The sequence below is a fragment of the Oncorhynchus keta genome, chromosome 22 (assembly GCF_023373465.1).
Source record: "Oncorhynchus keta strain PuntledgeMale-10-30-2019 chromosome 22, Oket_V2, whole genome shotgun sequence".
Taxonomy (NCBI): domain Eukaryota; kingdom Metazoa; phylum Chordata; class Actinopteri; order Salmoniformes; family Salmonidae; genus Oncorhynchus; species Oncorhynchus keta.
Window position 1 is genome coordinate 39,308,338 of NC_068442.1, and position 26,335 is coordinate 39,334,672.

Genomic DNA, 26,335 nt, shown 5'->3' on the forward strand with positions numbered 1-26,335 from the left:
TTTGTTGACTTCTGTGATCGAAAAAGCCTTGGTTTCATGCATGTCAACATCAGAAGCCTCCTCCCTAAGTTTGTTTTACTCACTGCTTTAGCACACTCTGCTAACCCTGATGTCCTTGCCGTGTCTGAATCCTGGCTCAGGAAGGCCACCACAAATTCTGAGATTTCCATACCCAACTATAACATCTTCCGTCAAGATAGACCTGCCAAAGGGGGAGGATTTGCAGTCTACTGCAGAGATAGCCTGCAAAGTAATGTCATACTTTCCAGGTCCATACCCAAACAGTTCGAACTACTAATTTTGAAAATTACTCTCTCCAGAAATAAGTCTCTCACTGTTGCCGCCTGCTACCAACCCCCCTCAGCTCCCAGCTGTGCCCAGACACCATTTGTGAATTGATCGCCCCCCATCTAGCTTCAGAGTTTGTTCTGTTAGGTGACCTAAACTGGGATATGCTTAACACCCCGGCAGTCCTACAATCTAAGCTAGATGCCCTCAATCTCACACAAATCATCAAGGAACCCACCAGGTACAACCCTAACTCTGTAAACAAGGGCACCCTCATAGACGTCATCCTGACCAACTGGCCCTCCAAATACACCTCCGCTGTCTTCAAGCAGGATCTCAGCGATCACTGCCCCATTGCCTGTATCCGCTACGGAGTCGCAGTCAAATGACCACCCCTCATCACTGTCAAACGCTCCCTAAAACACTTCTGTGAGCAGGCCTTTCAAATCGACCTGGCCCGGGTATCCTGGAAGGATATAGACCTCATCCAGTCAGTCAAGGTTGCCTGGTCGTTCTTTAAAAGTAATTTCCTCACCATTTTAGATAAGCATGATCCGTTCAAAAAATGCAGAACTAAGAACAGATACAGCCCTTGGTTCACTCCAGACCTGACTGCCTTCGACCAGCACAAAAACATCCTGTGGCGGACTGCAATAGCATCGAATAGTCCCCGCGATATGCAACTGTTTAGGGAAGTCAGGAACCAATACACGCAGTCAGTCAGGAAAGCTAAGGCCAGCTTCTTCAGGCAGAAGTTTGCATCCTGTAGCTCCAACTCCAAAAAGTTCTGGGACACTGTGAAGTCCATGGAGAACAAGAGCACCTCCTCCCAGCTGCCCACTGCACTGAGGCTAGGTAACACGGTCACCACCGATAACTCCATGATTATCGAAAACTTCAATAAGCATTTCTCAACGGCTGGCCATGCCTTCCGCCTGGCTACTCCAACCTCGGCCAACAGCTCCGCACCCCCGCAGCTCCTCGCCCAAGCCTCTCCAGGTTCTCCTTTACCCAAATCCAGATAGCAGATGTTCTTAAAGAGCTGCAAAACCTGGACCCGTACAAATCAGCTGGGCTTGACAATCTGGACCCTCTATTTCTGAAACTATCCGCCGCCATTGTCGCAACCCCTATTACCAGCCTGTTCAACCTCTCTTTCATATCGTCTGAGATCCCCAAGGATTGGAAAGCTGCCGCAGTCATCCCCCTCTTCAAAGGGGGAGACACCCTGGACCCAAACTGTTACAGACCTATATCCATCCTGCCCTGCCTATCTAAGGTCTTCGAAAGCCAAGTCAACAAACAGGTCACTGACCATCTCGAATCCCACCGTACCTTCTCCGCTGTGCAATCTGGTTTCCGAGCCGGTCACGGGTGCACCTCAGCCACACTCAAGGTACTAAACAATATCATAACCGCCATCGATAAAAGACAGTACTGTGCAGCCGTCTTCATCGACCTTGCCAAGGCTTTCGACTCTGTCAATCACCATATTCTTATCGGCAGACTCAGTAGCCTCGGTTTTTCGGATGACTGCCTTGCCTGGTTCACCAATTACTTTGCAGACAGAGTTCAGTGTGTCAAATCGGAGGGCATGCTGTCCGGTCCTCTGGCAGTCTCTATGGGGGTGCCACAGGGTTCAATTCTCGGGCCGACTCTTTTCTCTGTATATATCAATGATGTTGCTCTTGCTGCGGGCGATTCCCTGATCCACCTCTACGCAGACGACACCATTCTATATACTTTCGGCCCGTCATTGGACACTGTGCTATCTAACCTCCAAACGAGCTTCAATGCCATACAACACTCATTCCGTGGCCTCCAACTGCTCTTAAAAACGCTAGTAAAACCAAATGCATGCTTTTCATTTACATTTACATTTAAGTCATTTAGCAGACGCTCTTATCCTTTTCAACCGATCGCTGCCTGCACCCGCATGCCCGACTAGCATCACCACCCTGGATGGTTCCGACCTTGAATATGTGGACATTTATAAGTACCTAGGTGTCTGGCTAGACTGCAAACTCTCCTTCCAGACTCATATCAAACATCTCCAATCGAAAATCAAATCAAGAGTCGGCTTTCTATTCCGCAACAAAGCCTCCTTCACTCACGCCGCCAAGCTTACCCTAGTAAAACTGACTATCCTACCGATCCTCGACTTCGGCGATGTCATCTACAAAATGGCTTCCAACACTCTACTCAGCAAACTGGATGCAGTTTATCACAGTGCCATCCGTTTTGTCACTAAAGCACCTTATACCACCCACCACTGCGACCTGTATGCTCTAGTCGGCTGGCCCTCGCTACATATTCGTCGCCAGACCCACTGGCTCAAGGTCATCTACAAGTCCATGCTAGGTAAAGCTCCGCATTATCTCAGTTCACTGGTCACGATGGCAACACCCATCCATAGCACGCGCTCCAGCAGGTGTATCTCACTGATCATCCCTAAAGCCAACACCTCATTTGGCCGCCTTTCGTTCCAGTACTCTGCTGCCTGTGACTGGAACGAATTGCAAAAATCGCTGAAGTTGGAGACTTTTATCTCCCTCACCAACTTCAAACATCAGCTATCTGAGCAGCTAACCGATCGCTGCAGCTGTACATAGTCTATTGGTAAATAGCCCACCCATTTTCACCTACCTCATCCCCATACTGTTTTTATTTATTTACTTTTCTGCTCTTTTGCACACCAATATCTCTACCTGTACATGACCATCTGATCATTTATCACTCCAGTGTTAATCTGCAAAATTGTAATTATTCGCCTACCTCCTCATTCATTTTGCACACATTGTATATAGACTCCCCTTTTTTTCTACTGTGTTATTGACTTGTTAATTGTTTACTCCATGTGTAACTCTGTGTTGTCTGTTCACACTGCTATGCTTTATCTTGGCCAGGTCGCAGTTGCAAATGAGAACTTGTTCTCAACTAGCCTACCTGGTTAAATAAAGGTGAAATAAATAAAAATTAAAATAAATAAATAAAATATGTCACCATGGGAAGCTACAAATCAACTACTCTATTGGCACCCCTACTGTAGGCTGTGGCAGCCAGTGGCTGTCACCAGTGAGGTAATCAATCATGTCTGAAATGTAACAGGCCCTTTCGGTCTCCGTATGGGATATCGTATTGAAAAATGGGATCGCAAGAGAAAATCGAATGAACCTATTCTATTGGGTTCTATTTGACGTGAGCTCTAGTGTAATAGTAAAGGGTAACATTCTGCAATGTAGTAAAGCAAATTAATCCATTACCTACCATCCTTGGGTTTAATCCAATGATTTAACCACAGGCTGGAAGGGTTTGTGGTCAAACATATCTACAATTCAGCAATTACATTGCCAATTTGTTCCCAGATTGGGTTTGCAAAGCCACAGCTGTCATTCACTCTGCTCCTCATCCATTCAGAGGCAGACACTCTCCCAGTCCCAAATCAAATCCCTGCTATCATTGTTCAGAGGAGTTATGGAATCAGAGATACAGCACCACCGGTTTCTCTCCTCATCACCGCTCAGAATAATTATTAATGTTTTACATTTGAGTAGACACTCTTATCCAGAGGAATTTACAGGAGCAATTAGGGTTAAGTGCCTTGTTCAAGTGCATATCAACAGATTTTTCACTTAGTTGGCTCAGGGATTCAAACCAGCGACCTTTCAGTGACTGGCCCAATGCTCTTAACCACTACGCTGCCTGTAGCACAATCCAATCCATAGCCATTACAACACAGTAAACAGTGAATGCTACAATCAATTATTGCAATCTGTGGTAGACTCTACATGATCCAAATAGATAATAAGTAATAATAAGACCCAACCAACACCTAAAGCTATTTACACCAGAGACATCATTATTCAAATAATTGAAAGAGAGATAACAAAAAGCTTTCGTTATTATCAACTGCTGTTGTTGAAGATCATGGCTATGTAAAGTCATTCGATTGATGATTTCCTGACACTCTTTTGAAATAAATTATAGAGAAGGTCAAGCTAGGAGGATAAATAATAAATAGGTCTGGGTTTAACGTATCTTGAATATTTTAGGACGTTTCGGTGAACGTGGTCCAGGATTAGTGGCTTGAAATATCAATCAACCCACACCAAAATTGAGGTCCGGCCCACCTCAGTCCTCGACTGTCAGTCAGTCATATAACGTCGGTGTTTCTGCAGGTGCTAGACGCGGTGGTGCATTGGTGTAATAACAGTCTAAAATAAATATTTAAAGGTAAGGAAATTCTTAACATTATATCGTCATACCTGTGGTAGAGTTACGTGTGTTAAGGATTTCATGTGGAAATAGCTGACAAAATAGAATAAAGGAGGAACAATATCCTTAATTTGACATAATATGCTTGCTTTAGAGAGAAATGTAATTGCAGTAGCATAGAAATATAATGTTCCATATGGGTTGCTTACAATTATGCCGTAATACATAACACTTCAAGCTTAGAAAAATAAAAGCATCCGCTTTCCTAAAATAGCCCAGCGGTTACAGTAGCATGTCTGGTTCTCGATATTGTATCTGTATCCTTAATTTGTAGTGCGAGAGAATTCTTACATCAAGGAAACAATGTATAGTTTACTTGAATTGATATCAAGCATGCCATATGGAAAATCCAATGCGCTGTCGATAGGTAGGACACGGGTCGCTCTGTGCTCAGAAAGGGAACGCAGGAACGAACATGGTGGTCTTTGATCGTACAGGCTGAATGGCATTACAATGTTCTTTCTGTAGGCTATTTAAATCCTTGATGTCTTTATATAACCACAGCTTTGACAGCACAAAACCTATATAGAGAATCATAATGCTGTGTGTGTGAATGCGACTACATCAGCAAGCAGCGGTGGGGCCTCTTTGTCAGTTACCTATTGAATGTTATCTCAGGACAACTCACTCACCCAAGTCACCGTTGTTGATTTTTCGGATGATGATGATGCAATGTAAACATTTTTCCTAAATTTTATAGGAATTGTCAACATAGGACTGCAGGCTATGTTAAATTTGACAGTTAATAAGAAATACTGATTTAAAACAGGCTACTTGAGTATTTTGCATGTTAGATTGGGACAATTTGAAATAATCATACATTGAATGCCAGAAAGTAGATATACCATACTATATGATAAGAAACCTGTGAGCATTTAGGCTACTAGCCCTACTATACAGATTGTATGACAGATATGATGTGGCTGGCCTATTCAATGTTTCAGGAGGGCTATATTATTGCAAATATGATTTATTGAGTCTCATGGCAATATTATATACAGGCATGTCTAAATTGGTGTGAGCATTTCCCTTGTATATACTTTAAATAGATTATACTCCAATGTTATTGCTGGACTCTGTGGGAAAGGCATCCCAGAAAAAGTCTTAAGGAATCTTCCATGTTCAATGTTTTAATAGTGGCCGCAATTGCCTGTCCTTCAATATCCATTAGATTACACTGCATCCATTTTTGTTTCCTCCCATCCCATGAAAAGAAAAACAACTCCCAGCCCCACTCTCATAATTGCAGGCTTACATTGTGATTCTGGCAGGTTTATAATATCTTCTGCTCTAAAAAGAGGGAGCGTATGCTATATTTAGCTCCTATTCTTCTTAGAAAAGGGGAAATGTGATTGGATGGGGGAAAATGCCATCTTAGACAATCTTCTATCAGGATGTTTTGGTACCCTGGTTTGTGCCTCACTATGAATTATCATGTTATTTGATTCAGTCCAATTCAGTCCACTGTCAATAAAATAGAAAAATCCCTCTTATGCTTAGTTTTCCAATGCAAGTAATGAAGCATCACTTTTTGTTTCATTAATTCAACTAATCATTGAAGCAGAATGCAGGGAGTTGATTTGGAAATGTCTGCTGTGTGTGTCTGTTGTGGAGTATAATTTCTTACTTAGTTTGAGCAATATGTTGACTGTAGAGCAGTGGTCCACAACCTTTTCCATTCAGAGGACCACCATTAATTCGCATTATCTTGGAGATTAAATGTAGAACATTTTTGAAGTGAATGTAACAAATTAAAGGTTTATAATTATGAACAATTTGTATCATGAAAAGTAATATAAAATTGCTTATAATACCATTAAATACTCCCAAATGTTATTAATTTTGGAAGAAAATAAATGTAATCAAAATAAATTAAATCCAAATGCCTAGCTGGGAAAATCAATTAAAAGTATCTCACTTCAATAGAGTAATTGTTTTTAGTAGACGGGTTCTAAAAATATTATGGACATTCTAAAGTCCTAACATTTAAGTCGATTATATATTTCCTTACATTACATAGGCCTCATATCAGAACCATTTTTTTATATAAACACTACATGACCAAAAGTATGTGTACACCTGCTCGTCGAACATCTCATTCCAAAATCATGGGCATTAATATGCTGCTATAACAGCCTCCACTCTTCTGGGACGGCTTTCCACTAGATGCTGGAACATTGCTGCGGACACTTGCTTCCATTCAGCCACAAGAGCATAAAAATCTTGTTTTGTTTAATTTGGGCCAGATTAAGCTGAGGTAAACTGCAGCTGCCTTTCTCATTAGCTTGCCTAATCTCAAGGTGTTTGGATCAGGGCCTGTATTCATAAAGAGTCTCAGAGTAAGAGTAATGAATAAGATTACACGGACAAGGAGGACCTGATCATAGATCAGCACACCTACTCTGAGACGCTATATGAATACATGCCCAGGTCTGACTCTCAGGTTTTCTGGGATCATTCTGGAATAAAACTGGATTAACGAGCTGCCACCGGGAACCTATCCAAAAGACTAATCAATGGTGTTTGACTCATAGTGCACCGACACAGTCTCGGCCCGGCTGACATTACACAACTGTTTTTTATTTTTTATAATCTGTTTATTATTTTTCAATACGAAAAGACAGAGACAAACATTAACATTCATTGTAGTGTTTTAATGGAATCCCAAATTTAGAGGACAAAAAACAACTTAACTCGCATATACAAAAATGAAAAAATATGGTACATATTATAAGAAGACAGAGTATAGTCATTACAAGCAATGTAGTTCAAACAAAATAAATATTGAGTGGAGTACAGCACCTGTTGTTATGTTGTCAATCTCTTTAGGCTGATAAGACAAGTGACACAAGTTGATGCCACAGATACTCCTCTTCCCGTCAGACACGGGTCTCTCTGTGTTCTCAAAGACAAGGGAACAAACCATGTAGGAACAAACACGATTGTCTTTAGTCGGGCAGCTACTCCTCTTCCTGTCCTCAGTTGGTAGAGGTTGAGAAGTATATGGTTAATGGTGTTGATTGGAGTTATTTTGAATCTGCATCTCTCATCTAACATACAGTACGATCATCATGATGAATATCATCATTTTGTGTCCAAGTTGTGTGATTAGTTCTCCTGGTCAGCCAGACTTGTGTCCTTAGAAAGGCATAGGTAGTCTAGGGAGCATTAAGTCCTGGCATGACATTGCAATAAGCATATTTCAGTCAATAGATTAGAAAGCATTTGTTAATTACATTTAGACTAATTGCTCAATCTCTTGAAAGGGAGGCTTCAATAACGATGATTGGGTTTACACACCTCCAATAAGGCCTTTGTAAGATCGAGAAATGATGGCCTACTGGTCGGTCTAGGCCTATCATCCTGTCATCTAAATCATGTTTCTCAGAAATAAAAGTAAAAACCACATGGCTTGAATGTTGTGGACACTAGTGTTCAGTCTACAAGTCCAAACGCAAGCTTGTTTCACTCATAACCAAGGTGTTCAAAGATAAAAGTGTTTGATTACACTTGAACCAGAACCTGTCAGGGATTACATTTAAACCTAAACGTGTCAGGGATTACATTTAAACCAGAACCTGTCAGGGATTACACTTGAACCATAACCTGTCAGGGATTACATTTAAACCAGAACCTGTCAGGGCTTACACTTGAACCAGAACCTGTCAGGGATTATATTTGAACCAGAACCTGTCAGGGATTACATTTAAACCAAAACCTGTCAGGGATTACATTTAAACCAGAACCTGTCAGGGATTACATTTAAACCAGAACCTGTCAGGGATTACATTTAAACCAGAATCTATCAGGTTCCGGCCATTTGTGATGTATTATACTGAAGGTTGGATAGTCCATTTTGTCAGTTTATTTATCAATACTTATTTAGATTGTATTCTGTGTTTGCAGTATTGATCAGGTTGCATATAAATACCTGGCATGCTTTTGCTATTGACCTTATTTGTGCTTCCTTTTTTCATTACAAGAGTCCTGTGTTGAAAAGCTGAATCTGTTTTCCATGAGACCCTTGTTGAATATGAACAGTGCCTCAGTAGATCTTCAAAACAAGAGTATTATTGCCTTTTTGTTTTAATGACATTATGGGGACAGGTGCACTAAGGTTAAACATGTGCAGTGTGCTCGCCCTGATACAGTGAAACAGGGAAGAAGAATGTGCAGTGTGCTCGCCCTGATACAGTGAAACAGGGAAGAAGAATGTGCAGTGTGCTCGCCCTGATACAGTGAAACAGGGAAGAAGAATGTGCAGTGTGCTCGCCCTGATACAGTGAAACAGGGAAGAAGAATGTGCAGTGTGCTCGCCCTGATACAGTGAAACAGGGAAGAAGAATGTGCAGTGTGCTCGCCCTGATACAGTGAAACAGGGAAGAAGAATGTGCAGTGTGCTCGCCCTGATACAGTGAAACAGGGAAGAAGAATGTGCAGTGTGCTCGCCCTGATACAGTGAAACAGGGAAGAAGAATGTGCAGTGTGCTCGCCCTGATACAGTGAAACAGGGAAGAAGAATGTGCAGTGTGCTCGCCCTGATACAGTGAAACAGGGAAGAAGAATGTGCAGTGTGCTCGCCCTGATACAGTGAAACAGGGAAGAAGAATGTGCAGTGTGCTCGCCCTGATACAGTGAAACAGGGAAGAAGAATGTGCAGTGTGCTCGCCCTGATACAGTGAAACAGGGAAGAAGAATGTGCAGGACGTTCTTCTTGTCCTTTGCCTGTTTCCCTGTAACTTGTATCAAATTTAACACATGGCAAGTATGATGAATGCCAAGTCCTTATTAGGTACTTAGATCCAAATCAAGTACTATTACCAGCAGCTCAGGGTTCTTGTGTAAAAAATAGAATCATGACTCATGAAAAATAACATGTTCCATTATTAAAGAGAGCATCCCTGTGTTTTCTGTAAACCGATCTGTCGGAGCACCTATTATACTGGGCATGTCTTGTTTACACGTTATCTCAGGGAGTTTTAGTGTTCCAATGCAGCAGCCAAGTAGAGATAGCAGTCCAAATATAGACAGAGCCTTAGGGACCTCGACTCCTGATGGGCTGCCCTAAAGATTAGAAGTGACCCCGCCAAAAGTTCTTACAGAGTAACCTTCTGCTCAGATATGACCAATCCCAGTCCCACTACTGTTCTACCACAGGGGAAGATGTCCTGAGAGGACGAGTGACCTGTCAGTCAATCTGTCTGCCCCAGTCACATTCATTTGAAGTCATTTTTGTTGCATGTGGCACAGACTTCTCTATCTTTCTAGAATGCACTGTTGAGAGCTGAATAAATTATAGACAATGGCTCACATCTTTTGAGAGACAGAATGATTGGTATGTAAAACCAGCAACCCATCATTAAATAGGTGTTGTAAGTATAAGGGAGTTCCGAATGTTCCACTTTGTGTAAAAAGCTTTGATACCTGTCAAGTGCCAGAGAATCATCAGTGGACTATTTCCTCGCCAAGGAATATCTTGCTGTCACATTGAACCGATGCTGACCATCCGGCAAGTGTCTATACTGACATTTTCAACGTCTCCCTGACCCAGTCTGTAATACCTATATGTTTCAAGCAGACGACCATAGTCCCTGTGCCCAAGAACACCAAGGTAACCTGTCTAAATTAATATTGCCCCACAGCACTCACATCTGTAGCAATGAAATGCTTTGAAAGGCTGTTCATGGCTCACATCAACACCATCATCCCAGACACCCTGGATCCACTCCAATTTGCATACCATCCCAACAGATCCACAGATGATGCAATCTCTATTCCACACCACACTTCCCTTTCCCACCAAGACAAAAGGAAAACCTACGTTAGAATGCTGTTCATTGACTACAGCTCAGCGTTCAACACCATTGTGCCCTCCAAACCCATCACTAAGCTAAGGATCCTGGAATTAAACACTTCCCTCTGCAACTGGATCCTGGACTTCCTGGCGCTCCGCACCCAGGTGGTGAGGATAGGCAACAACACATCCGCCACAATGACCCTCAACATGTGGGCCCCTCAGGGGTGCGTGTTTAGTCCCCTCCTGTACTCCCTGTTCACCCACAACTGCGTGGCAGTGCACGACTCCAACACCATCATTAAGTTTGTAGACGACATGACGGTGGTAGGCCTGACCACCGACGATGATGAGACAGCCTATGGGGAGGTGGTCAGAGACCTGGCAGTGTGGTGCCAGGACAACAACCTCTCCCTCAACTTCAGCAAGACAAAGGAGCTGATCGTGGACTACAGGAAAAGGAGGGCTGAGCACGCCAGCATCCATATCAACGGGGCTGTTGTGGAGCAGGTCGAGAGGTTCAAGTTCCTCTGTGTCCACATCACTAAGCAACTATCATGGTCCACACACATCAACACAATCATGAAGAGGGCACAACAACACCTCTTTCCCCTCAGTTGAATGAAAAGATTCGACATGAGCCCTCAGAACCTCAAAAAGTTATACAGCTGCACTATTGAGACCATCTTGACTGGCTGCATCATCGCTTGGTATGGCAATTGCATGGTGTCCGACCTCAAGACACGACAGAGGGTTTTGCGTACTGGCCAGTACATCACTGGGGCCTAGCTCCATGCCATCCTGGACCTCTATACCAGGCAGTGTCAGAGGAAAGTTCAAAAAATTGTCAAAGACTCCAGCCACCCAAGTCATAGACTATTCTCTCTGCTACCGCACAGCAAGCGGTACTGATACACCAAGTCTAGAACAAACAAGACCCTGAACAGCTTCTACCCCCAAGCTATAATACTGCTAAATAGTTTGTTAAATAGTTAACTGATAGCTACCCGGAATTGCTGCATTGAGCCTTTTTGCACTAAGTCTTTTGACTAATCACATTTGCTGCTGTTACTGTTTATTATCTCTCCCTTTTGCTTAGTCCCTTTATCCCTACCTATATGTACATATATACCTCAATTACCTCGTACCCCTGCACATCGGCTCGGTACTGGTATGCTGTGTATATAGCCAAGTTATCGTTACTCATTGTGTATTTATTCCTTGTGTTATTATTAGACTATTTGGGAAGGCTCCGTAAGTAAGTTAGTTAGCCTAAACCTGTTGTTTACGAAGCATGTGACAAATAACATGTGATTTGATGGGAACTGATGAAATGGTTATTGATGCAATGCAGTCTTCTTGTGCCTCTGGTTTATCGATGTTCCAGAGTTTAGTTTCTGATCAATTAATTCCACTCCTCCTTGGTGAACACTGATGAATTGCACTTCGTGATGGATGAGGGGTGGCAGCGTAGCCTAGTGGTTAGAGCGTTGGACTATTAACCGGAAGGTTGCGAGTTCAAACCCCCGAGCTGACAAGGTACAAATCTGTCGTTCTGCCCCTGAACAGGCAGTTAACCCACTGTTCCCAGGCCGTCATTGAAAATAAGAATATGTTCTTAACTGACTTGCCTGGTTAAATAAATGTCAAATTAAAAGAAAGAAAAAAAAGGTTGCTCCCTTTTTTGTACTAGTTGTTAGTGGTGTAAAGTACATAAGTAAAAATACTTTAAAGTACTACATAAGTAGTTTTTTGGAGTATCTGGACTTTAATTTACTATTTATATTTTTGACAACTTTTACTTCACTACATTCCTAAAGAAAATTATGTATTTTTTACTCCATACGTATTCTCTGACACCCAAACGTACTCGTTACATTTTGAATGCTTAGCAGGACAGTAAAATTGTTAAACTCACGCACAGTCTTTTTCTATTAATATACCTTTACTTTTACTGAAGTACGATGATTAGGTACTTCTCCCACTAATGCTAGTTGTGTTTGGCAAGGGCTTAAGCAGGCCTTGATGGTGCTAAATCAATTGGGTGGATATTTGGCATTCTGTATCATTTCATCTGTACTTCTAACATGGCCTTCACTGCTTATCCTAGGTTATAACTTTTGAAGTATGCCTTTTTGATGTGCCAGAGGCCATTTATAGAAACCAAAGAATGGTGGCACCTTAATTGTGGAGAATAGGCTTGTGGTGATGACTGGAGCGGAATCAGTGGAATGGTATCAAATACAAACATATGGTTTCCGAGTGTATGAAGCCATTCCATTTGCTTAGTTCGGGCCATTTTTATCAGCCGTTTTCCCCTCAGCAGCCTCCACTGATAGAAACACAATGTAATAATAATACTGCTCTGTGATCACCCAAGACTCAATATCGGAACTGTTTCCATGATATTTACAATTACAAGGGATAATTTCAGTTATTTGACAAACTCTCTCTACTCTTTCAGATGGCTTCAGCTACAGCTACCTATGGACAGAAGGAGTCCTCAGACCAGAACTTTGACTACATGTTCAAGATCCTCATCATTGGAAACAGCAGCGTGGGCAAGACCAGCTTTCTGTTCCGCTACGCTGACGACTCCTTCACGCCGGCCTTCGTCAGCACGGTGGGTATCGACTTCAAGGTGAAGACGATCTACAGGAATGACAAGAGGATCAAGCTACAGATCTGGGTGAGATTTGGAGATGGCTCCTTTCATATGGTTGATATGTCTGTGTAACAAGACCCCTGCCAAAAACGACACTTTTGGCAACCATTACCAAAACCATGGTAAGGCTCACCTGGTAATTATACCCCTAGGTCAGGAATGGGCAACTCCATTCCTTGAGGGCCTGTTTAGTGTAACACTTTTGCCCCAGCCCCAGCTAACACACCTGACTCCAATAGTCAACTAATCATAATCTTCAGTTAAAAATGCAATTAGTTTAATCAGCTGTGTATCTCTAGGATGGGGAAAAAGTGTGACACCACTCCGGCCACCGAGGACTAGAGTTGCCCATCACTGCTCTAGAGCTTGAATATAGTACATTCCGAGAGGCATGAGGATGAAATACATCATTGCTTAGATCTCTTACTCTACCTTGAGTTTACAAAATATTAGGAACACCTGCTCTTTCCATGACACAGACTGACCAGGTGAATCCAGGTGAAAGCTATGATCCCTTATTGATGTCATGTGTTAAATCCAATCAGTGTGTCAAGAACTGCAATGCTGCTGGGTTTTTCACGCTCAACAGTTTCCCATGTGTATTAAGAATGGTCCACCACCCAAAGAACATCCAGCCAACTTAACACAGATGTGGGAATCACTGGAGTCAACATAGGCCAGCATTCCAACATGGGCCAGCATCCCTGTGGAATGCTGGCCTACTCAATATTGGGAAAATGTTCCTAATGTTGTGTGCATTCAGTGTATGTGTTGGAGTACATCATTGCGGGCATGTACAGTACAGTAGAGTTTGCATTTCAACATGAACAGTCTCTACTGTACATCAGACAGTGCTATAGTGGGTTGGTGTGTGTGTCTGTGACGAGGGAAGGCTTGTTCTGTTGTCAGCCTTTCCCAGGCCATCAGTGAGAGGCTGCTGGCCAATCAAAACACAGAAGGCGATGACTGATTGTGTACCCTTCCCTCCCCTTGAGTGCATAACCCTCACCTCCTACATATACACACTCACTGCTCCCTATCCCCTTCTTCACAGAACAGCATACAGTCAGCTCAGCACACACACAAGTATAGTAAAATTGAAAAAGCTGGTTATGCTGACGTTGCTGGGACCCGTGGTCCATATTGACCCCATTCTGGGTCCGGATCCAGACCGCGATTCGCCTATAGAGTACGGCTGACCTAAAACATAAAAGCATTTGTTTCACACAATATACTGTGCATATTTAACCCAATTTACATATTTACATGTGCATTCCGATTCATTATGCACGCTAGAAATAAACAAAGCAGAAATGTGATTTTTTTAACAGATAATGTGCAGCCTAAACCTAACATACAGCCTAACCAGCCAAGTTTTGTCATCTGTAATGGGGATAGAGGCTGATGTTGCGCCACAGCTCAGAGAGGTGTAGTATTGGGTATCAGGGAGGCCTAATTAATTCCATGAGCATTCATTAGAGCTTTGGTCGTAACTCAATCTGCCCCTTCTGACGTGCCAACCAAGGAGGGGAATAGATATTTGGCAAGTCACAGCGGAAATGCGAAAGGGTCTCTAAAAGCTACTGATGTGCAATCATCATCAATTGGCAGCAAAAGTAGTCTGCCGCTAGACTGTTTGATATCACTGGAGGGTTTTAATGTTCTGTCGTTATCGGTGTGCAAGATGATTGGTGTGCATGTCAATTTAAATGTGGTGTTCATTGTAATGCAACGTGTGTGTGTGTGTGTGTGTGTGTGTGTGTGTGTGTGTGTGTGTGTGTGTGTGTGTGTGTGTGTGTGTGTGTGTGTGTGTGTGTGTGTGTGTGTGTGTGTGTGTGTGTGTGTGTGTGTGTGTGTGTGTGTGTGTGTGTGTGTGTGTGTGCGTGTCATGTTTCTAGGATACGGCAGGGCAGGAGAGGTACAGGACTATCACCACCGCTTACTACCGCGGAGCCATGGGCTTCATCCTCATGTATGACATCACCAATGAGGAGTCCTTTAACGCCGTGCAGGACTGGTAAGTGATTGCGCAGGAATGTGGTCATGTGACCATATGGCAAATTAATAGTAGGCTACAACAGTGGTGGACAAAAATAGATCAGTATTCCTTGATACAGTACAGGTCTGACTCTAGGAGGTTCAATTGGTTTGTCAACATTTTCTTCAGAAAGAACAACAGAGTGATAACAATTTGTTGACCTTTTCTAAATAAAAACAAACTTGAGCCACATAGATATTTCTAGTTTGTTTAAGATTCATGATTGTAACAGGGACCCTGTTGACACCAAGCGGCATTTTCCACTCCTAATCACTATCCCCAATCCTATGCAAAAACACTATTACTCACAATACCCCAAAATGAACGTATTGCAAGCTGCAGTATTCCAAACTCATTTTGGATAACCCTTGAAAGGTGAATCAGTGCAGTGAAAATGTCACCCAAGTTATCTATGGCTCTACAGTGGACCATATCTCTGTTTCTGTGTGGTTGCTGAAAACAAAAGAAGACTGCATACTGGATCTATGCTCTTAATAGTAGTTTATTAAAAACAATGTTGAGACCCTGAGGTCTTCATCGGGTCTCTTTGACCCTCACGCACCTGCTCATAACCACAGGATCAGTGTGTGTGTGTGTGTGTTATCTTTTCTTATAGTGAACCATTTTTTAACCATAAACTTCTTTACAGTGAAATGATCTTGATTGGTGATCTCCACTGGTTTTGGTTAAAGCCGGTGTCTGATGATTTAAAAATGTTTTGTAATTCTATGAATCTTACCCAGTTGATTAACTCACCCACTCGCCCAAATCTTAAATACCCAGATAAATCTACCCTGATTGATTTGATATTGACAAATGTTCCACATAAATATTCTGCGGTTGGTGTTTTTTGTAATGATTTAAGTGACCATTGTGCTGTTGTTGCTGTTAGAAATACTAAGGTTCCTAAGACAAACCCATGTTTTATTCGTAAGAGAAATTTGAAGTGTTTTAATGAGCAGGCTTTCTTTTATGATTTGTTTTATTTTGACTGGAGCAAGATTGAGTTTATCCCTGATGTGGAAACTGCCTGGAAATTCTTTCATGATTGTTTTTCCCAAATAGTGAACAAACATGTCCCATTCCACAGGTTCAGGGTTAAAGAGCAGGATAATCCATGGTTTTCTTCTGAGCTGTCTTGTATTTTTCACGACCGTAATCTAGCCTGGGCTAAAGCAAGGGAATCATGTTCTGATGCTGATTGGCTTATTTTTAGGCAGTTACGAAACAAGTGTTATTTTCTTCTCAGGAAGGCCAAGTCTGAATATTTTATGTCTGTTACCACTGATAACCTGAATGACCCTAGAAAGTTTGGAAGGCTATTAAGTCTATGTCTGGTAACAGTAATGTTAATGAATTATCGTCATGTGTTTTGAAGGACTCTGTTGCTATATATGACAAAACTGAAATGCTGAATCGTTTCAATGAGCACTTTGCATCATCTGGTAGGCTGTTTGATTCAGTGTCCTCTGTCTCTGTACAACCCTGTGTGGATGAACCAGTGAGAGCTGGTCAAACTTTTAGCTTTTTGCCATTCTCAGTGCAGGTGGTGCATAAAGCCCTGAAATCCTTAGATCAGAGAAAGCCTGCAGGTCTTGCTCTTTTGGATCCCTGATTTTTAAATCTCGCAGCTGATTTCATAGCTGAACCACTTACATATCTGTTCAATCTAACCCTGGAATTAAATGAGATTCTGGAAATCAGCATTTGTCCTACCACTTTTAAAAGGGGGAGATCCAACTATTTTAAATAATTATAGGCCAATCTCAAAGCTGTCACTCCTGGTGAAAATACTTGAAACCCTTCTGAGTGAACAGCTAAAATAGTTTGTATTTACTAACTCTATTTTATCAATGTACCAATCGGGCTCCAGGAAGAAGCATAGCACAATTACAGCAGCCATGAAGGTTTTAAATGATATCACTGAAGCCCTTGACAAAAAACAGCACTGTGTCTCACTTTTTATGGATCTCTCTAAGGCTTTTGATACAGTTGATCATGCTATATACTAAGGCAGAGATTGTCGAGTGGAGGTCTTTCAGAGCATGCAGTTGCATGGTTTGCTAACTATCTGTCTGATAGAACTCAGTGCATTCAATTTGATGGGCTTAGGTCTGTTAAATTGTCTGTCTTTAATGGTGTGCCCCAAGCCTCTGAACTTGGTCCTCCTCTCTTATTCACTATTTATATAAATGATTTAGACAAAAATGTCCAAAATGCGCAACTTCATTTTTAAGCTGATGATACTGTTATTTACTGTTGTGCCTCGTCTCTTACAAAAGCTTTCCAGAACTTGCAAACTGTTTTTTATACTGTTCAACATACCTGGTGTCAATTGAAGCTTATCCTCAATACTGACAAAACTAAACTAATGGTGTTTTCAAAAGCAAGAAATAGACCTCTGAACCTTTCGCCTATTACTACCTGTCAGGGCAGGGAGATTAAGGTTGTAACCTCATATAAATATCTTGGAATTTTAATTGATGACGTCCTCTCTTTTAAATTGCATATTCAACAACTTACAAAAAAATTTAAACTGAAATTGGGATTTCATTTTAGGAATAAGGCTTGTTTTTCTTTTGAAGCCAGAAGGAGGCTAGTATCAGCTACATGTATGCCTTTACTACACTATGGGGATATTTTATATATGAATGCTTCCGCTCAGTGTTTAAGATCAATTGACACCCTTTAACATGGCACTTTGAGATTTATTTTAAACTGCAAAACCCTTACGCACCACTGCACTTTGTGTACCAGGGTTGGCTGGCCTTCTCTAGTCACTCGTAGGCTAGTCACTGGTATACTTTTATTTACAAAGCCATTTTGGGTTTACTACCTTTTTATTGTTCAGAAATGTGGTGGGTACTCTCTTTGTTCGCTGGACTTTATCCTGCTAACTGTTCCAAATGTCCAAACTGAATTTGGTAAAAGGGCTTTTATGTACTCTGCGCTATCGTCTTGGAACGCCTTACAAAATACTTTTAAACTGGAAAAACTTGTCTCGATTGGTGTTTTTAAATCACAGATGAAGGATTTTGAGGCTGATTCCCTGACCCGTTGATGTTTTTAATTAGCTGTTTTTGATTTTGTTATTCTCTTGTGAATTCTATGGTTTTTACAAGATTACTTGTCGTTTTTCATGTTGTTTGTCTGTAATTTTTGTAATGACTTGGTGCTGCCTATCTTGGCCAGGACGCTCTTGAAAAATAGATTTTAAATCTCAAAGAGCCCTTCCTGGTTAAATAAAGGTTAAATAAAATTAAACTTAAAATTCAAAAAAATTGTATGGCTGCCACAGGTCAACCCAGATCAAGACTTACTCTTGGGACAACGCGCAGGTCCTGCTGGTGGGAAACAAGTGTGACATGGAGGACGAGAGGGTGGTGGCAGCAGACCGGGGTAGGCAGCTCTCTGAACACTTGGGTGAGTTTACATCACACAACACCAACTCACAGGTCACAACTACATTAGCTATGTATGGATATTACATGAGGTACATTCAATGATACTGGTGATGTTAATGCTGCTACATATCTGATGATTTGATTATATCGTCTGAGTTGTCAGCTAAACAATAACATGTATAATTTGGTTGCAATCGCTTAGTAGAAGTTGCTTTTATCCAGAGTTTTATCCAGTTGCTTTTATCCAGAGCAAACAAACAAATATAATTGTGCCTAATTGTCTGTTGAACACAGATCTCACAGCTGACACCAAATGTCATACAGGGATGACACAATGGCAATACAAAGTAATCTTGTTTAGCTTAATCCCAGACATTAGCTTTAGAAGCCAATGGGCAAGATTACATAAGACATGAGGCTAGCTTGACAAACTACCTCCACCACATTATGATCCAAATTCTGACACCATGTTCCAGGGTTCGAGTTCTTTGAGGCCAGTGCCAAGGACAACATCAATGTGAAGCAGACGTTCGAGCGGTTGGTGGACATCATCTGCGAAAAGATGTCTGAGAGCTTGGACGCCGCCGACCCGGCCATCACAGGGGCCAAACAAGGGCCCCAGCTTACCGAGCAGCCCGCAGCCCCCCAACAGGACTGTGCATGCTAAAGCTTAATGACCCCCCCACATCAACCCATCCTCAGGTCCCCTCACCCTCACAACCCCCACTCACCCATCTCCCCCAAATGAACCTATCACTCCATACGGGTGAATGGGTGAAGTTCACTCTGTTTTTCCCATGATCCTCTTGTGCCCTCTGCACCCTTTACTCTGGTTGTCACTAGTTACCACAGACACAAAGTCATAATTATGGCTTAAACCCCACTTATTTCTACAATGTAAATTCTTCAAATCTGATTTTTAACCTAACCTTAACCACACTGCTAACCTTATGCTTAACTCAAACCTTAAATTAAGACCAAAAAGCTTTTTTTTTTAAAATCATACATTTCATTAGCCAATTTTGTCTTTGTGACTGTGGTAACTAAATCAAATCAAATTGTATTTGTCACATGCGCCGAAAACGGGTGTAGACCTTATAGTAAATGCTTACTTACAAGCCCTTAACCAACAATGCAGTAAAAAAAATACCTAAAAAAAAAGAAGAATAAGAAATAAAAGTAACAAATAATTAAAGAGCAGCAGTAGAATAACAATAGCGAGGCTGTATACAGGGGGTACCGGTACAGAGTCAATGTGCGGGGGCACCGGTTAGTCGAGGTAATTGAGGTAATATGTACATGTAGGTAGAGTTATTAAAGTGAATATGCATGGATAATAACAAAGAGTAGCAGCAGCGTATGAGGGGGCAATGCAAATAGTCTGGATAGCCATTTGATTAGATGTTCTGGGATATTATGGCTTTGGGGTAGAAGCTGTTTAGAAGCCTCTTGGACCTAGTCTGCTAAATGGCATATATTATAGACTTGACACTCCAGTACCGCTTGCTATGCGGTAGCAGAGAGAACAGTCTATGACTAGGGTGGCTGGAGCTTTGACAATTTTTAGGGTCTGCCTCTGACACCGCCTGGTATAGAGGTCCTGGATGGCAGGAAGCTTGGCCCCAGTGATGTACTGGGACGTACGCACTACCCTCTGTAGTGCCTTGCGGTCGCAGGCCGAGCAGTTGCCATACCAGGCCGTGATGCTCTCGATGGTGCAGCTATAGAACCTTTTGAGGATCTGAGGACCCATGCCAAATCTTCTCAGTCTCCTGAGGGGAATAGGTTTTGTTGTGCCCTGTTCACAACTGTCTTGGTATGCTTGGACCATGTTAGTTTGTTGTTGATGTGGACACCAAGGAACTTGAAGCTCTCAACCTGCTCCACTACAGCCCCTGAGAATGAGGGCGTGCTCAGTCCTCCTTTTCCTGTAGTCCACAATCATCTCCTTTGTCTTGATCACGTTGAGGGAGAGGTTGTTGTCCTGGCACCACACGGTCAGGTCTCTGACCTCCTCCCTATAGGCTGTCTCTTTGTTGTCAGTGATCAGGCCTACCACTGTTGTGTCATCGGCAAACTTAATGATGGTGTTGGAGTCGTGCCTGGCCGTGCAGTCATGAGTGAACAGGGAGTACAGGAGGGGATTGAGCACACACCCCTGAGAGGCTCCCGTGTTGAGGATCAGCGAGGCAGATGTGTTGTTACCTACCCTTACCACCTGGGGGAAGCCCATCAAGAAGTCCAGGATCCAGTTGTAGAGAGAGGTGTTTAGTCCCAGGGCCCTTGGCTTAGTGTTGAGCTTTGAGAGCACTATGGTGTTGAACGCTGAGCTGTAGTCAATGAATAGCATTCTCACATAGGTGATCCTTTTGTCCAGGTGGGAAAGGGCAGTGTGGAGTGCAATAGAGATTGCATCATCTGTGGATCTGTTAGGGTGGTATGCAAATTGGAGTGGGTCTAGGATTTCTGGGATAATGGTGTTGATGTGAGCCATGAACAGCCTTTCAAAGCACTTCATGGCTACAGACGTGAGCACTACGGGTCGGTTGTCATTTAGACAGGTTACCTTAGTGTTCGTGGGCACAGGGACTATTGTGGTCTGCTTGAAACATGTTGGTATTACAGACTCCGACAGGGAGAGGTTGAAAATGTCAATGAAGACACTTGCCAGTTGGTCAGCGCATGCTCTGAGTACATGTCTTGGTAATCCGCCTGGCCCTGCGGCCTTATGAATGTTAACCTGTTTAAAGGTCTTACTCACATTGGCTGCGGAGAGCATGATCACACATTCGTCCGGAACAGCTGATGCTCTCATGCATGTTTCAGTGTTACTTGCCTCGAAGTGAGCATAGAAGTTATTTAGCTTGTCTGGTAGGCTCATGTCACTGGGCAGTTCTCGGCTGTTCTTCCCTTTGTAGTCTGTAATAGTTTGCAAGCCCTGCCACATCTGATGAGCGTCGGAGCCGGTGTAGTACGATTCGATCTTTGTCCTGTATTGACGCTTTGCCTGTTTGATGGTTCGTCGGAGGGCATAGCGGGTTTCTTATAAGCTTCCAGCTCCTTGAAAGCGGCAGCTTTAACCTTTAGCTCAGTGCGGATGTTCCCTGTAATCCGTGGCTTCTGGTTGGGGTATGTACGCACAGTCACTGTGGGGAAGACGTCATCGATGCACTTATTGATGAAGCCAGTGTCTGATGTGGTGTACTCCTCAATCCCAGAACATATTCCAGTCTGTGCTAGCAAAACAGCTTAGCTCTGCTTCATCTGACCACTTTTTTATTGACTGGGTCACTAGTGCTTCCTGCTTTAATTTTTGCTTGTAAGCAGGAGTCAGGAGGATAGAATTATGGTCAGATTTGCCAAATGGAGGTCGAGGGAGAGCTTGTACGCATCTCTGTTTGTGGAGTAAAGGTGGTCTAGAGTTTTTTCCCTCTGGTTGCACATTTAACATGCTGGTAGAAATTTGGTCAAACGGATTTAAGTTTCACTGCATTAAAATCCCTGGCCACTAGCAGTGCCGCCTCTGGATGAACGTTTTCCCGTTTGCTTATGGCGGTATACAGCTCTTTGAGTGTGGTCTTAGTGCCATCATTTGTCTGTCGTGGTATGTAGACAGCTATGAAAAATTCAGATGAAAACTCTAGGTAGATAGTGTTGTCCACAGCTTATCATGAGATACTCTACCTCAGGCGAGCAAAACCTTAAGACTTTCTTAGATATTGTGCACCAGCTGTTGTTTACAAATATACATACATCGCCACCCCTTGTCTTACCAGATGCTGCTGTTCTATCCTGCTGATACAGTGTAAAATCCGCCAGCTGTATGTTATTTATGTCGTCGTTCAGCCACGACTCGGTGAAACATAAGATATTACCATTTTTAATGTCCCGTTGGTAGTTTAATCTTGCTCGTAGGTCATCGATTTTATTTTCCAATGATTGCATGTTGGCCAATAGAATGGATGACAGTGACAACTAGTGACAACTCTTTACTCTTCTCCTGATTGTGGTCATGATGGAGTTCTCTATCCAGAGTCTGTCCCAAATCCTTATCATTGTTTACCTTTCTTTCTCTCAGATTAATGCTTTTCTGATATCAGCCTTTGTTGGGGACTGATGGGAATGCCATATTAAACTATGTGTTGACATAAAAAGGTCAATCATTTGGAAAATTGTCTTGATATTGAAGCCTAGTACATATATACTGGTCTTGTCCCTCCTCTCTGTGCGAAATATAAGTAAACATATTTAATTTACATCAGTCATTGTTTTTTGTTGTTGTGTGTATTTATTAGAATCCCCAAATAGCTGTTGCTGAGGCAGAGGCTCCTCTTCCTTGCCTCCAAAAAGGAGACAACATAGATTTTTTAACACCATTCCTTATTCCAGTCTCAAATTTTTGTCCAATCAGCTTTTATTTTTGTATACTGGTACCTCTTTCTTTTTTAAAGCTTTTCGTACATAGAAAAAACCTGTAAAGGAATAACGAACAAATTATAGATGAGTTTAAAAAACACAGAGACACCTCTTTATTTATTTTTGTTTGACATTTTTCTGTAAATAATGTGCAGTACAAGATATATATGGTATACATTTAAAAAAATGTATTTTTCTTTTAGTATAAAGAAAATATCTATGAAGATGTATCAAAAATGAGAGATCAATGTTGTATATTTTCTCTGGATCCATTTATATATTGTTTAATTAATTTAATTGTCACCCCCCTTTAGCCCATTTAGACATAACTTCTCAGCTCCTACTAGCCCCTCAGATATGTACTAATACACTCACTAATAGCAGTAAAGATGAATGCTAGTTTGCATGGAAAAAGGCTGAAGCCACAAAAGCAGAGCATTCTATAGCTGCAGTGTGTCAGCATCGTTCACCGTTTACATCTGTTTCAATTATCTTGTTTCAAATATTTGGGAGAAATAATGAATTGCAGTGTGCATGTTACATCAGGGGCAATACTTGCCTCCATATGACTTGAAATAGGCTAAATGAGACTGCACAAGTGAGATAAGATTAAAAAGAGAAATCATACTATCACACATCCTGTACAATAACATAGGTTTAAAAAAAAGCTATTTAGTAAACTTTCATTTAGGGACGAAAAATATGAATGACCTTTTGCCTCTTGTCTGTGAATTGGTTATTCAGTCCAAGGTCTCACTCCAGGCACGTTTCCATCTAAATGAGAGAATATATTACTAATTGTATGTGATCGAAACCACTATCTCCCTTAAGCCTTTCATTATATTATACCAATGGTTGTTTCAATGACCTTTACTAGAGAACGGATGAGTGCGAAACAGTCACACAGGTAGATCAGTCTTTCAATCATCCTCAATAGATGAAGAGGTCAAATTTATACTTCATTGAGTCCCACCAAAGTTTTGATGTGGGACGATAATGATAATTGTGTAACACTAATAATAGAATAATACTACTGTAGTAACAATTACAATAACAACAGTATCGAATCATCGTGAACTTGAGTACCTTGCAGTTCAGTATACATTTTCAACATTATTTTCTATACCACATGGCTGTGAGTTCTCAGTAGTATCCAGAGATCCCCCTCTGTAAACTGTCCTCCTCCTTTCCGATGCGGTCTTCCCTTCTATGAAACAAACTGTAAATACATTTTAGTTATAGTATATATGTTTAATGTGTGGATTGCGTTGTATTGACTCCAGGCATGCAAAACAAAAAGGGAAAAAAAGCTGTAACTTTCGTTATTACAAAGCAATACAATACAAATAGCAATTATGTACTTGATGATTAATATATTTATTATTTTTAAAGGTTTAGTACCTCAGGTTCAGTTGGAAAGTGTCGGGTCAGTTTGTTCTCACTGCTATTTCTAGGTAGTATAGAACTGAATTAGTGGATTTATTGCGTTTGTGGTGAGAAATGTTGTATCAGAGATGGCACCAAAGTTACAAAAAAAACAACTACAAACATTTGACTTGAGTGTAAATTTTGAAAAGTACTATAAGAGTATTTTTGAGCTGATGTTTTTATTCTTTGCTTAGAAGGCAACCTTGTGTTTCCAAACCGACCAATAAGGTTTGCGTTGTCATGAAGGTATTGTAATTTTAGAAAAAGACCCAAAGTGTTGCTTGTTTTTGGAATTTATTGAATCGTTTTGTTTGTGTTCTTTTTTTTATTATGCATCCACCAAACACTGTTCTGGAAAGTACTGTTGACTTGGTTTACATGTATCTTTACTTTGTTTTTCAATTGTGAGAATACAACAACTATTATGCAGTAGTTTGTGTAATATAACAAAAAGGGAATATAGTGTCAATGTTAAATTGTGAACATTACCAAATCTACTGAACATGTGGAATTCAATGACAAAAATACAAGTTTGTGCTGTTACAATATTGAAGTGTTCTTTATTTCATGACTACCGTAATGTAGTGTGCATCTCATATACAAACACAGAAGACACAAGCAGCAGTTGCACCATTTCATTTGGCTCGTAACATTGCTTCCAGGAGCCTGCCACTCGCTGATACATCACATATTGTATAGCCCCTGTCTATGATGCTGCATTTGAAGCACGTTGAGACAATCTGCTATTCACTATCTCATAGGTGTCTGGCTCATAGGCGCCTACGCTACCCTATACTATCTATAGAGTGGTCTCTGATGCTGCATTCATAGCAAACTCGGACCTTCTGATAGCTACTATCTCATAAGTGTCTGGCTGTCTATACTATGGTGTCTACACTTGTCATAAAATTATCCATGAAGCATCCAGGCTTGATTTAAATTGGGGGGGGAAACAACGATCTGTGCTACCACAACTTGGTCCTATGCAAACGCTTTTATACTGTACAAAGTTGTCTTGTTTTTCATGTTTTGGACTTAATTATAATATGTAGACTTACCAAATAGCCTGATAAAGCAGCATAGCCAGCACTCAGTTGAACTTAAGACATCAGAGCAAAGAATTGTGTTGATACAATTAATTGTGTTGAATTCCTATACTCAGAATTCATGCAATCATATTATACCAGTAGAGGGCACAAGACCCCATGATAATACAAATGTTACTGACTGACATCACAGTCAACAGAATTCCTGTGATGAATGGACAGATTTGTATCCAATATGTTGATGGTAAATGCTACAATTTCACGATGGAATGCATTCTCCGGATGCGATGCCAGGAATAAGAATAACAAAGCATGTTATCAAACAATTTACACTACTGAGTCAGCAAAGACCCAATAATGTTGGCTAAAATGCCAACTTTTAAAATTCACATAAATTAGTGGAAAAGTGTGCCATTGGCATACATCACCAGTCAAAAGCTTGGACACAGCTACTCATAGAAGGTGCTTTTCTTTATTTGTACTATTTCTACATTGTAGAATAATAGTGAAGACATCAAAACTATGAAATAACATGTGGAATCATGTAGTAGCCAAAAAAGTGTTAAACAAATCTAAATATATTTTTATATTTTATATTCTTCAAAGTAGCCACCCTTTGCCTTGATGACAGCTTTACACAATTTTGCCATTCTCTCAACCAGCTTCACCTGGAATGCTTTTCCAACAGTCTTGAAGGAGTTCCCACATATGCTGAGCACTTGTTGGCTGCTTTTCCTTCACTCTGCGGTCCAACTCAGCCCAGACCATCTCAATTGGGTTGAGATCAGGTGATTGTGGAGGCCAGGTCATCTGATGCAGGTCTAAGGCACTGCATCTCAGGGATAGAGGCATCACTACAGGCCCTGGTTCAATTCCAGGCTGTATCACAACCGGCCGTGATTGGGAGTCCCATAGGGCGGTGCATAATTGGCCCAGCGTTGTCCAGGTTAGGTTTGGCTGGGGTAGGACGTCATTGTAATT

The 26,335-nt window shown here is 41.5% G+C and overlaps 1 protein-coding gene across 1 annotated transcript; it reads left to right on the forward strand.

Moving 5' to 3' along the window:
- Window positions 1–4,412: 4,412 nt before the first annotated feature.
- On the forward strand, window positions 4,413–24,854 carry rab3ab (RAB3A, member RAS oncogene family, b). The gene is made up of 5 exons (XM_035797786.2): window positions 4,413–4,521; window positions 12,822–13,046; window positions 14,921–15,039; window positions 18,359–18,483; window positions 18,941–24,854. The coding sequence occupies exons 2-5, from the start codon at window positions 12,822–12,824 to the stop codon at window positions 19,129–19,131; spliced, it is 660 nt and encodes a 219-aa protein (XP_035653679.1). The 5' UTR covers window positions 4,413–4,521; the 3' UTR covers window positions 19,132–24,854.
- The last annotated feature ends 1,481 nt before the right edge of the window (window positions 24,855–26,335 follow it).

Coding starts and splice junctions, on each gene's coding strand:
- rab3ab (XM_035797786.2), top strand. CDS start 12,822: ATGGCTTCAGCTACAGCTACCTATGGACAGAAGGAGTCCTCAGACCAG. Junction 13,047..14,920: donor GGATCAAGCTACAGATCTGG/GTGAGATTTGGA, acceptor TCATGTTTCTAG/GATACGGCAGGGCAGGAGAG. Junction 18,484..18,940: donor GCAGCTCTCTGAACACTTGG/GTGAGTTTACAT, acceptor ACCATGTTCCAG/GGTTCGAGTTCTTTGAGGCC.